Source organism: Cololabis saira, chromosome 3 (genome assembly GCF_033807715.1).
Source record: "Cololabis saira isolate AMF1-May2022 chromosome 3, fColSai1.1, whole genome shotgun sequence".
NCBI lineage: Eukaryota > Metazoa > Chordata > Actinopteri > Beloniformes > Belonidae > Cololabis > Cololabis saira.
The window spans coordinates 9912507-9926117 of record NC_084589.1 but is presented as its reverse complement, the minus strand read 5'-3'; the positions used below and the strand labels follow the sequence as shown (position 1 = coordinate 9926117).

At 41.7% G+C, this 13611-nt stretch overlaps 1 protein-coding gene across 1 annotated transcript in view; it reads right to left on the bottom strand.

Moving 5' to 3' along the window:
- The window catches only part of cep192 (centrosomal protein 192), a 63128-nt gene that overhangs the window by 24197 nt on the left and 25320 nt on the right, over window positions 1-13611 (bottom strand). Inside the window, exons 14-28 of the mRNA XM_061715963.1 lie at window positions 12381-12630; window positions 12079-12228; window positions 11905-11969; window positions 9247-9468; window positions 7465-7606; window positions 7281-7363; window positions 6920-7186; window positions 5911-6673; window positions 5682-5799; window positions 4714-4870; window positions 3830-4454; window positions 2816-2959; window positions 2354-2502; window positions 1955-2185; window positions 1374-1499 (exon numbers count right to left, since the gene is read on the bottom strand). Coding sequence (XP_061571947.1) covers window positions 1374-1499; window positions 1955-2185; window positions 2354-2502; window positions 2816-2959; window positions 3830-4454; window positions 4714-4870; window positions 5682-5799; window positions 5911-6673; window positions 6920-7186; window positions 7281-7363; window positions 7465-7606; window positions 9247-9468; window positions 11905-11969; window positions 12079-12228; window positions 12381-12630 — 3492 coding nt within the window. The remainder of the gene's footprint in view (window positions 1-1373; window positions 1500-1954; window positions 2186-2353; window positions 2503-2815; window positions 2960-3829; window positions 4455-4713; window positions 4871-5681; window positions 5800-5910; window positions 6674-6919; window positions 7187-7280; window positions 7364-7464; window positions 7607-9246; window positions 9469-11904; window positions 11970-12078; window positions 12229-12380; window positions 12631-13611) is intronic.

The following is a 13611-nucleotide window of genomic DNA, read 5'->3' as shown; positions in this document are numbered from 1 at the left end:
GAGAAAGGCGGAACAGACTGAGTGTGGATCTGAAGAAATGTCCAAGTATCAACCAGTTTAAAAACAAATAGAAACAGATGATTTTTACAAGATACAGGGAGGAGGGGGCTTAGGTTGATTTTAGGGTGGGGCTCTGCCATTATGAGTTGTTTGTTTGTTTTCTTTTCTTTTTTGTATATTGATGATACTAATATATTCATTTAATGAATGGGTATATTCATACCAGTGTATATAGGTGTGAGGATGTGTTATTATTGATATTCATGTAACATTTGTGTGTGTGTGTATATAATATATATATATATAATATCCAAAAAGTCCATGTGTATACAGTATATGTACAGGACTGTCTCAGAAAATTAGAATATTGTGATAAAGTTCTTTATTTTCTGTAATGCAATAAAAAAAATTTAAAAAAAAGTCATACATTCTGGATTCATTACAAATCAACTGAAATATTGCAAGCCTTTTATTATTTTAATATTGCTGATTATGGCTTACAGTTTAAGATTAAGATTCCCAGAATATTCTAATTTTTTGAGATAGGATATTTGAGTTTTCTTAAGCTGTAAGCCATGATCAGCAATATTAAAATAATAAAAGGCTTGCAATATTTCAGTTGATTTGTGATGAATCCAGAATGTATGACTTTTTTGTTATTGCATTACAGAAAATCACAATATTCTAATTTTCTGAGACAGTCCTGTATGTGTTTTTTCTTTGTTTTTTTTGTATAGAAATTAAATGAATTTCGATTATAATGAAATATAGTTTAGGAGGTAGGATTTAATACGTTTTTACTTCTTCCTACTCCTTTTCGAGCATGTTAATTATGATGGATGCATGTTTTTATTTATATTTTTGTTTTCTTATTTACATTTATTTATTATAGTTTTGTTTTCACAACTGTTTCATGTTCAAAATAAAATTTCAATTCAATATGTCCACTTAGGTTTTGTTGGAGAAAAAAAAAAAGAAAAAAAAAAAAAAAGAATAATTCTGTTCCACCACACAATAAATTCAAGTTTAGTTATATATGAGAGCAAAAAAGAAGGAACAATATGTTTATAACCAACCCTCTGGCATTTCCTTTTTTTTAATTGACTAAAATGTGAATTTAGCTTCAAATAAGTCACATTATATACACTCTTGTTCACATGCTGTTTTCAGACCAGCAGTCAAGTGCTTAGATGCAGCTTAAAGAAAACAAATACCGGTAACTAAAAGTGTTTCTCTTTCACACGGCAGCATCCCGGAGAAGTCATACAGCTTCTACTGGAGCCGTTTGTGCAACAGTTATGGATGAGAGTCGGTGAAGGTTTCAGGATGTGCTGAACTGTTATGAGCACATAAAAGTGTATGAGTGGACTCACTGCACTGATGACCAGGCGGATGGGGACTGTAGCATGAGTTCTGTTGAGCAGCCTCAGGGGGAGAGATTTAGCACCGTCTGCTGGCACGTCCCCAAAGTCCAAACAGCCGGAATTGCCCACTTCAATCTGAGAATACAAACTAATTTGAAAAATCTTTCTTTATATTAAAAAAAAAAAAAAAAAAAAAAAAGAAAGGAAAACTTTGTGCACATACTAGGGGTGCATGATTATGGCCAAACTGATAATCACGATTATTTTGATAACGGTTATTCAATGAGTTTAAGTCATTTTTTTTTTTTGCACGTCATGTAAAGAGAAGAAACAGAAGGCACTCTGCGAGTCAGTGGTCTCTTATTGGCTCATGCAGCCAGTCACACGCACACAGAATTATTGAGCATCTGAGATCTGCTTTGCAGACGGCGCAGGAAACTTATTTTTCATAATAATCGCACGATCACGTAATTTTGATCGTGGGAAGCAAATCGTGATTAAAATTCGATGAACTGTGCATCCCTAGTACATACCGATTCAAAACGCCATCTCAACAAATCTGTCCATTAATATTTCAATGTAAACCTCACCTCGAGCTGTGGGTTCTCTGCCACGGCGACTAGCGCCACCCGTTTGGAGAAGAGACTGGCCCGGGCGGCCAACTCCGTCTCAGCAGACGCAGGCCAGCAGCAGACGCTGAGGATACACTGGTAGATGCCCGCCTGCGGAGGGATGAACAACACCTTCTGCTCCTCCGTGGTCTTGGGACCGATAATGGTCTTGTTCTTCACAATCAACCACTGATAAGGCAGATTGCCCACCTTCAGAAATGGGAGTAAGAAGTTAAGCCATCGCTGTAATATTATTAAACAACACCAGCTACACTCTAAAAAGGGCAATGGTCAGTCTCTTCTACCAAAAGCTTCATACAATTGATGAGATCCTGTTGTTTAAAAACATTTGTTTTCCAATCAAAGCCCTTGGTTCACCTTCTCTCCGTCGATGGCCAAGCTAGTGACTGTGATTGACACTTGTTGCCATCTCTCAGAAGGATTGAAGAGGCTCAGCGAGGTCTGGGAGGCAATTCCTACACAGCAGGAATGAGGGAACCGCAGCTCCTCTGGCACCACCACTTGTCCTGGGGATGAAGGAGACAGTGTTGACAGATACAGGGGACCGCCTTTCTACGTGCCGGTGCATAAAACTGAAAGCTTTTATAAGAAGCAAGGCCTGTGGATGGCTGCAAGTCAAATGATATCAACTGCAGAAGTGAAAAACTGCTCAACACAATTCTCAAAAGATTCTTCGACCCTTCCACCCCCAAGCACCGGTGGCGTAATGATCAGAGTCATCTGGACACACAACACTTTTAAACATCTCAAAAGTGTTTACAGTATAATAAAACTGTTAAAAGAGCAAATTCTCCTATGAGCTACTAGACCATCAGTTACCTCTGAGTTCTTCAAGACCACCTGTCAGCAGGGGCTCCCCGCCGTATTGATTGTATGGTTTCCCAATTATGCCCATTTCCTGTTGGCACTGATGCGGTCTAGGGAAGTGATGGGACCCGGCAGGCCCGGAAACCCCCAGAAAACCTGATGTGGGAGGAACAGGAAGATCACCATTCAGAATCAATACGAGAAAAAAAACAAAACAGACAAAAAATGTACATAAAACATAAAAACGATATACAGCTGTGTATCGTCAACATACCTACCGGTATATGCTGACGGGGGGGTGTGTGTGTGTATATGCATATATATATATATATATATATATATATATATATATATATATATATATATATATATATGTATGTGTGTGTGTGTGTGTGTGTGTGTGTGTGTGTGTGTGTGTGTGTGTGTGCATACATAAATATCTATCAGATGGAGTTAATATAGAGATAGTATGGTGTAAATAAGTATATTTATATAAAAATGTATGTATATGGGCATCTCTGTACAAATATATATCAAATATATATCAAATATTCAACTATGTGTATGTATGCGAGTATAATTATAGTATAGTTATTATAAATACTTTTTAAATGATTAGTGAATGGGGGTAGGATTAAATAAGTTTACACTTCTTCCTACTCCTTTTTGTAAATTATGTAAATTAAGATATTAAGTGTTAAAGTATGAAATTCTTTTGTTTTGTTTTTTTTTGTTTTCTTATTTTCTCTTTTAATTGTTGTCTTTTACATGTACAAAATAAATCAAATCAAATCAACAAACTATGAAAATTGATGCCGTGCCTCCTGATGACATTCCCAAGCGGAAGTATATATACACTAAAAAGTATTGGGCCTAAAATGGAACCTTGGGGTACCCCACACTTGATTTTCTTGGTTCCTGAGGAGCATGCATCCATACTTAGAAAAAATGATCGGTCTTTGAGGTAGGAGCTGAACCAGTTTCAAATTTTAAAGGTTTTAAAAGAAAGTTAAATGAAATACATGCCTGTAGAGGGGGCAGTGAAGAGAGCATTTCCTTGGAAAGCCCCAGACTGCACAGGACCCTCAGGTCCCAGGTACTGCTGGGGGGGCTGGGAGCTGTAGAGGGGGTGTCCATTTAGCAGGGACTGAATATCTCCTTTGTGGGAAAGGTTCATGCCCGCATACTGAGGTTTGAAGCTGGGGATGGGCACATAGCGGAGACCTTCTGCTGGGTAGGAGGGAGGCATGCCGAGACCACCGGGGTACACCGACGACGCCGGAGCAGCGGCCGGCCACTGCTGGGAGCCCTGAGGTGTTGCGGAGCTGCCAGGGTGCTGAATGTTTAAATTGCTGCAATAGCCTGAATCCACTTTAATGAGCTGCTTCACGTTGGGCTCGGAGAGATGCTGGTCGCTCCTGAAACCTGTGGGAGTGTTACCTGAACAGCGGTAGTTGCATTCACTCTGGCTGCGAGTGCAGCTCAGAGCAGAACCGCTACGTGGGGCTTCTGGGCTTTTACTGGGCCGCGCTGGAAGAGAGTCCAGACTTTTAGAATGCTGAGAGTGATTATTATCCAGATTTGGGGGAAAACTGTCCGGCGTTGGACTAAATCTGATGATGGTGGTACTCAGCGCCAAAGTAGAATTATTCTGTCAGAAGCAAAGTAACGCAGCAGAATAAACACCAAACTTTCCATTCCCACAATCTTTTCAACATTCAGACAAAGTGTGTAATATTAAGATTATTATGAAACGGTAGCCCTAGAAGATTAAGTTGTTAAAGGCTGCATTTCAAACATTTTTATGATACTAATAATGTCCTGATGACAGTGATTTACCAACGCACGTTCATCTGAGAGCAACCAGAGCAGTTGGATTATAAATCGGACATAAAAGACTTTGACCGTACCTTCTTTCTCTCCGGCGTGGGTACAACAGTTCCTTCGTTCATTGAGATGTACGTGAGCCTGCTGAGACTGGGGCTGCAGCAGACAGACTGGGGGGAGAGGTCGGCACACGGATGCCGGTCAGCAGGACCTCCATTGGATGAAGAGGGTGAAAGCGTGCTAAGAGGAGGAACAAATTAACAACACATTCAAATTGATCCGTTAGTCCTAATCTGCAGCAACGTCGGTTACTAATGGCACTTTTCCACTAGTACCTACTCAGTCCGACTCGACTCGGTTTTTCTCTTCTCCACTAGGGGTCTAACGTGTCGAGTAGATACTTTTCTGTAACTATTCTGCCGAGGTTCTAAGCGGCTGAGTCGGCTGTATCTGACATCATCACACTACAGGACACCGATTGGTCGGGGGGTTGGAGTCAGACGTCTGAGTCAGGAGGAGGAAATCAGAGAAAGAGACTCTGACGGCTTCTTGTTCATTTTATTCAACCAGCAACGGCAGCAAAAGTCTGTTTGGTGATCCAACTCTGAGGTGCAGATGTTCATAAACCTGGTGCTGAGGAGAGAATTAAAAAGGGATGTAGACGGAGATAAGGAACGACCAGATCTACCAGGAGATCTGTCTCTTCATAGCTGCTCACGGCTCCAGCTGACTTTTCAGCAGCGCAGAGACAAAAAAAAAAAAAAAAGCGTTGCCGCTTGAAGCTTCTTTCACTCTCATTTTTTAACTTGATATCAAACACAAGCCACAGACCCAGCAGCAAATCTATCATCTCCTCCAGGTTCTACATCTTTAGTGTTGTTCTCTTCTTCTTTTAGATACACAATCAAATACGTCACAGCAGCTTCACTCCAACCTCCTACTTCTGATCCAGGTGCTGAATTGTTATGGAAAAGAAACTTGGACGAGTTGAATCGAGTAGGTACTAGTGAAAAAGCGCCATTAGGTCTCTGATCTACATGTGATACAGTACCTGTCGGCATTGGGAATGGAGGTCTGAGTTGGAGAGGAGTGGGTGAGAGGGGAGGTGGATGGTCTGAAGCTGCACTGAGCATCCCCCGCACATGGCTCAGGAAAACCTTTAGGTAGTTCTTAGAAACAAAAGGTTTGTGGTGACACCTCAATAACAGCAGATTTGTGTATTATGATGGCCAGTGAGTGTAATTTTCACATCAGAAGTCAGATTTCTGGTTATTCCTCACCTGATGAAGACTTTTGTCCAGGAACACCAACATGCTTCTCGGAGGCATCAACAACATGCCCCGCCCTCCTCTCTGGAGACACGCCGGGTTTCTCTGGTGGCTGCTGGCCGACACTCACCCTCTGGTTGGAGGATGAGGAGCCTTTAGGACCGGGCAAGCCTGAGTGCCCTTTCCTCCAGTTTGGGGACGTCCTGGGCAAGCTTTTATTATTCCCACGGGGGGGTTCTGAAAAGTTTATGTCAGGCATTCTGGGGTTGGTTTCTCCCAGCTGGACTCCAGTGTCTGTGGAGTTAAACTCCTTGGATGAAGAGGCAGCAGGGCCATCACAGGATGTCAGTTTGTCTGTGGGGGGGTGGAGTGAAGAAGACCGTCCTGAATCCCGGGTCCTGGTAGAGCTCACTGATGCAAGAGGACGAGAAAGGGAGCTTTTATGCGAATCCCCATTCTTCACCGGTGACACTAAATTGGAAAGTGGCACTGAAGTGTTTGTATTTGTGCTTCCTCTTTTGTTGGCATCTGCAGTTTTTGTGCTTGAAGGAAACTGCTGATTCTCAGTCTCCTGTTCGGAGGGATATCCTCCTTGAGAGTTCCTCTGTGAGCTCCTGAGACTTTCAGCCCAGCCACTCAAGTCAAAGATGGTGTGTGCTGCAGAGGAGTCAGTCTTTTTCAGATATTTCTCCATATCAAAAGCACTCCTCTCTCCGGCACACATGCTTCTCTGCAGAGTCTCCAAGAGTGCACTTGGACTGGACTCAGGGATGATCTATAAAAGAAAAAGTGAAGCAGTGCGTTTTGATTAACATTCATTTTCAAGATAAAGATTTGAAGGCAACATTTCAGGTGCCTTTAACAAATTGAAAAATATTTACAAACGCCCAAAGAGGTTATTGTAGAGAAGAACTGCTGGACTAGATTTGTTACGATGATACAAGTATCTGAAATACTCGCTGATACTGCCAACAGTAAGGGTATGTGTGAGTATGTCGAGGCATTAGGCCAACTCTCTTACATGTTGAGTGGGCTCCTCCGTGTTGCTGCTAGCGGCGAGTGGACGGTTCCTCGCTCTGCTCCTCCTGGTCAGATCCATAATCATGGCGGCCAGTTGTGATGGGTCGGTGCTGATGGAAGCGTTAGCCATTGCTGAAGCGATTGTACTGATACTGAGCATCAGCTGACTGCTGTTGTTGTCTGACGACGCGCAGCTTTGGTTACCGGGGCTCGACTCGGAGCCCGAGCCCCGACTTTGTTCAGGCGGTGAAGCCGTGACGGCAGGACCCTGAAACACGAGAGAATTTACGTGAGACACCCAAAACATATTTATACAGGAACCAATAGCAAATATTCCCATATGGACGGAAAGACAAACATACTTCCGGTTCACATGGTTCAGGATCTGGATCCTCTTTCGGTAACATCCCGTCACTCTGACCATTGAGAGTTTTGTCCAGGTCATCTGCATGGAGATGATCATGAGCCGTTCATCACAACAGTATAAGAAATTAACAAAAAAATATTTAAACAAAAGACTAAGCATCTGTCCTTTCTCGTACACACCTGTGTTGAGTGTTTTGTCCTCTTCACTGAGGTCAATTGTGTAATTGTGAGAAGAGGGACCTCCAGACAGGAGCTCTGCGGGGTGAATGAGGGGAAATGGATCCCTCTTCTCTGGAGACGTGATGATGTAGCCGAAGGAGGGCTGGCAGAACAGAGACCATGTTTTCAGTACTTGTGTATGTTGCATCACCGCACGAAATCGGTCTTTGTACATTTTGACCGTATAGAAACGGAATTCTTGCCTTTGTGAATGAGATGTACCTGCTGTACTCTACTGCCCTTACTTTTTAACAACTTGTGCTTTTTATTATTTTACATCCTTTCTTCTTCTTTTCATTTTATTTGTTATTTACCGTTTAATTGTGTCTTGCCGCTTTCAATGTTGATGTAAAGCAGTTTGAATTACCTTGTGTTGAATTGTGCTATACAAATAAACTTGCCTTGCGGTTCTTCCTACGGACTATAAAAGCTGAAACAACCAGCGTAAATTAATGGAACCTGACTCTTAAACAGCTCATTTTCTTTGTAAATATTTTTACCAATTTTTCACCCCATTATTAATCATTCAGTGCTCCTACCTAACAGTCCTGGGCATTGCCATCCTCTACCAACCCCGGGAGGCCCCGCACTGAGCTCAGGTCTCCTCCTTCACCTGAGGAGTGAGCAGCTTCTTTTCACCAGACAGGGTGGGGCTTCACAGGCCAGACGAAGCGCGTGAAAGGATCACGTTATTCCAGCCAGATCCTCCCCACCCCATCTGGCCAGAGGGGGCAGTACAGCCCAGGACTGGTGCATGTTTTTGTGACGGTAGCTCACATTAGAGGGCTGCATTGGGATTTGCAACGCAAATCTGGCGGGAGCGGGTGGTTTGAACTTTGCTGCAGGTGGCTAAAAAAAAAAAAAAAAAAAAAAACACTGCGGGATTGGGATGTAGTCTAGCAACAAGATGGAAATACATGAGGTGGAAAAGAACCTCAAACAAGGTCTTTACAAAACAAAGAAAGGCCAGTCAGATATTTGGAGAAACTGCGTTTAGTGTCTGTGGAGCATCTTGGAAGAGAGACAAGGGATTGGGACCTCAGTCGATCAGCAGCATTCTCTCCCTCCACAGATATGTAATGACCAAGTGATTCATTTGTTAAATTAAATTGTTTCATTGTTAACTTTGTTTATTTTATGTTATTTATTAGTGATATTTGAGCCACTCACAGCTACTCTCGTTGCTATAACCTCAATCACATAATTGATGCGTGTACGAAAAGTGTAAATAACTTGTGGATGATGACAATGATGAATTTGCATCTAACTTTCGGTCAGGTGACCTATGAACTGTCAATTATCCATCAAGCTCCACAATGATCATGTTAACATTAAATCAGATAGATTTGTATAGAACATTTCTCTTGCGGGACGGGAGAAGACACTAAACCAATGCATTTCTATTATTGTGCGGGCATGAATTCTCAAAGAGAGTTTTGCGGTTGCGAGTGGATATAAACACTGTGGGAGCAGGATGAAGAAAACACTCCCATGCAGGGCTCTAGCTCACATTAGCGACCCACGGGGAGAACATGCAAACTCCACACAGAAGCCGTTTCACCAACCCCACCCAGGGTGTTGGTGCTGCAGTCATGGCTGCAGTACCAGCTGCACCACCGTGCCCCTAAACAGCTCATTTTCTATCAGCAGCCGGTGGCTAATCGGTGTTTTATAACATGCAACTGAACTCTTCACATCGTCATATAGACGAAGGCAGCTTTGCATCAAGTAATGTTTACTTACCCGTTTAACATTGTGCACATCCGCCCAACCCAGACAGCCCAGGGCTTCGGAGCGCTGGCTAAAGAACTGCCCTAGAGATAGCCGTAAGTAGCTGTCATCCGCCTGCTTGAACTCCTGGGAGACCTGGGACGCTCTCATCAGGACGTGGCTGCTGGGGGGAATCTTCCACGAGGACTCGCTCTGAAATGTGGCGTTGCTGTTGGCGGGCTCAATCTGCTCCTCCTGAGAGAACAGCACACACTCAGACAGAAACTTAACTCAATACATGAAAATGTATAATTCCTGTAATATTAAATAGATTTGATCCCAATATCCCTGACCTCTGCTATAAATGCAATGATTATCAAGGTACTTTATATCACTGGAATGTAAAGAAATCCAAACATTTTGGAGGATGGTGAACAGGGCTGGGGATCGATTCAAATGTCAAGAATTGATTCAATTCCGACTCTTAAGATTCAGAATCGATTATCAAGATTTGATTCGGTTAGTGTTTTTAAAACTGTTTTTTGAGCTGTTGCGTGAATTATATGACTGTAGTTCTGCAACATATTAATACTAGTATTATATTGAGATTCAACAGCAAGTATTGGCAGCTAATGATGCTGTAAGGACCAATCAGCTCCCAGAATGCTGATAGAACTGCTTTAAGAAACATCGTGGGGCAGAATTACCAAACAGATCCAGGGCAGCAAACAGAGGACGAATGAAATCGATTTTAGTTTTTCCCACATTCCGTTTTTATTTTTTCCATTTTCGGTCTTTTTCGGTTTTTCAATTTTAAGAATTTGGTTTTTAGCATTTTAAGCAAATGTAACCCCAAGACAGTATATAAAGTAATGAAATATAGACAATTTATGCAATTATAACTGAAAACTTTAATGTTTTCATACCTTTAAACATATCTAAAAGGCAAAAACATGGCACCAGTTATTGTCATGTCCAACAAAACATTCCTTTTTTGGGCATAAACAAAAAAGTACCAAAAGTTATGTAATGATGAAGGAGAGAGAGAAAAAAAAAGAAAATCGACCTTTAGACATACAAATAGATTTTTAGGAATTAATATGAGAATCAATTTAGAATCGGAAAAATCGATTTTTTCAACACAGGAGTAATGGTGATGCAATATATTGTGTTTTGAGTGCATACTCGGACTATTGCGCTTTGTCCAATAAGGAAAAAAAATAAAATGGTTGACCTCTGCTGACTACAAGCTAGACAATCAATAGCTTTGTGATGGAAAAGTGTTAAGGGTCCAAACTTTTGCCTCTGGCTGAGACATCTAATGTCATGCTGGCTCTAGAAAAAAACTCACCTACTGTGTCAAGAAAAAGCCCTTTGAATTTGAGGATATATGGGGAAAGTTGAGTACTGCTGAGTCTTCAGGGTTACCGACACTCTTCCAGTAAAGTGAGACTTGTGGCACTGTGAGTGCATCTAGTCTCGTCTTTCCCGTCCTCCCTGCTGTACTCTGTCCCGTTTCCTTGGGTTTTTCATGTTTAGCTTTCGTGTGTGGGTTTCTGGGTTTTTTGGGGTTGTCTTGAGTTCTGTTCAGAGTTTGGTTTCCTTTTGGTTTATTCCCTTGGTCCTCATGCATTGCAGCGCCTTTTGTTCAAATAAAAATCACCTTTTTCTACTTCACCTGACACATCCTCCCCTACATTTGGGTCCTGCTACAACCTACAATCTCTTAATCGTGACAGAGGCTGGTGTGAGCGCAGATGCTCAAGGAAAATAAAACATTCTGTTTATTTATGCAGTCACGGCAAAAATAATTTAATACAAGAAAAATTATCTAGATTTTACGGAAGAGTATTAGGGCCAGGCAGGAAAAAAATAAAATATTTTAGGGGAGGAAAATTTTTTTTCATTATGCACTGAAAAAAGTCGAAATGTCGAGAAAAAAGTTGAAATGTCGAGATTAATGTTGAAGTACAATTTTGAGAAAAAAGTCGAAATGTTTAGGAAAAAAAAAAAAGGTGAAATTTTCACTTTATTCTTTAAAAAATAATCTTCCCCTCTCAAATATTGTTTTTCTCCTGCATGGCCCTGATACTCTTCCGTAAGATTTGAATCCTGTCTGTTACAATCCATTTAATTTAATTATTTTTATGCCAAACCTCAAGAACACACCCGTTCTCATCACATCCTTACTTTAGAATAATCCACCATCCTGCGCGTTACTGTACATCCGTCTCTGATATTCTCCACTTGTGATCGATCTCATTATAATGATTCTATTAACTGTTTGGAAATGTCGTTAAAAACCACCGAGACTGAAAAAACGGTAAATGCTCTGCTTTTGCAGACGCGCTCATGCTTGCTGATGATCAGTTAATCGAGTATTTGATTGGCAACACCTGGTTGCTACTTCCCTTCCTAATTCCTATGAGAGCAGTAAGAGATTTAGAAATGTTCTTAAATAATAAGGGTGCATTATCTTATGTGATTTTCTTCTTTTGAAGTTGTATTTAACTTATCTAATGAGGGAAACGCTGGTAACATTTTGATTTGAACCATTATGTCCTGATATGCAAAACCTGATAACTGAAAGGGGCATGTTTGATCACAATAGTGACAAGGTTGGAGAAAATACATGTGACTCTGCAGACAAAAGCTTTGCCAACTAAATTGAGAAGTGACTCTGAAGATTACCTGCATAAACTGATGCTCCTTTTCAAACTCCTCTTGATCTTTCGCTATCGTTTCCAAAGCTGCACCTGCAAATGGAGAAACATTGTTGAATGAAAACATCAGTTATTGTATTCTGCTGTATTGAAAAGAACAAAAGTCACATCATCACTGCTGAAGTTGTGGACTTTTAAATACCGGCAGGTACAAAGTCTTCAGTCTCAAACTGGTTTGAAACCTCAGCTTTCTTGCCATCAACCTCTTTCTCAAAGGAGGAGTAATAGGCGAGGTCTGTGACCCACTGGCCTTCTTCATTCTGGTAAACAACGCTCTGAGCAGCATCGGCACCTGAGTAAAGAAGCACCGCTGTATGTGGATAAAGTCGTAGAAACATCTGCTTCATGAAAAACGTATTGTTTTTTTTTAAAGTTGCCCAGAGATATTATAAGAATATCTCTGGGCTACTTGTGAAATGAACATGAAGAACGAGGACAACGGACCTTGCTGAAACTCCAGCTGCATGTTGTCTGGACAGTTGTGCCAGCCGTCGTCAGACTCCTCTTGTTCCTGCAGAAAGCTCTGGGAGAAATACTTGGGCTCCAGGGAAGAGGAAGGGGCGTTGGCGTCATCTTCGCTGGTCCCGTCTGAAGCCTCTGCAACAGTCACGTTGCCACACGGCCCACCCCTCAACCCTAGAGAGGGCCTGGCTCCATCAGGTACATCTACACCCTCGTCATTAGAGAGCAGCACCTGAGATATGGCACAATCACAAATGTTAACTTTATAAATTGTTGAATGTGAAATATCCCACTCATACACCGAGGGCTGCACACTGTACTCCCCACACAAGTTAATGTAGTTTAGATTTCATTCTACCGTATTGTTTCTTTGAGATGGCTTGTCCTACTATAATAGCAACTTGTAGTTTTATGCCGTTTTCACATTAGGAACAGCTTATATTTAGGTGTAATAGAGGGAAGGCGCATGACGTCACAGCGGGTTACACCCACTGAGTGTCAGAAAGACTGAGTGTCAGAAAGACTGAGTGTCAGAAAGACTGAGTGTCAGAAAGACTGAGTGTCAGAAAGACTGAGTGTCAGAAAGACTGAGTGTCAGAAAGACTGAGTGTCAGAAAGACTGAGTGTCAGAAAGACTGAGTGGCAGAAAGACTGAGTGGCAGAAAGACTGAGTGGCAGAGAGACTGAGTGGCAGAGAGACTGAGTGGCAGAAAGACTGAGTGGCAGAAAGACTGAGTGTCAGAAAGACTGAGTGTCAGAAAGACTGAGTGGCAGCGTAAAGTTTCAGTTTGAGCAACTTGAAAACATCTACAATGAGAAAGAGCTGTTGTGCGATCGACTGTACTCATAGATTTAGCAAGAAATCCGAGTTATCGTTTTACAGACTGACGAAAAATAAGCTTAAGAGAGACAAATGGATCACTGCAATTCACAGAAACAACTGGATTCCAGGCACCGAAACGTGGATTTGCGGTTCCCATTTTCTATCAGGTAATGTTGGATTGTTGGGTAACTAACGTTAAACGGTCAAATCATAAAGTTCGGTGTCCTCATCACTTTAATTTCTACAACAAATCCTGCCTTGAAGTCGGACCAAGCGTCAAGACTTTTGTAAGCCTTCAAGCTTTGCTTCGAGTATTTCCCCGGAGTAGAAATTAAGTACATATAAATATCAGGAAACTGGATTCGTGGCCAAATATTAATGTCCATGGAC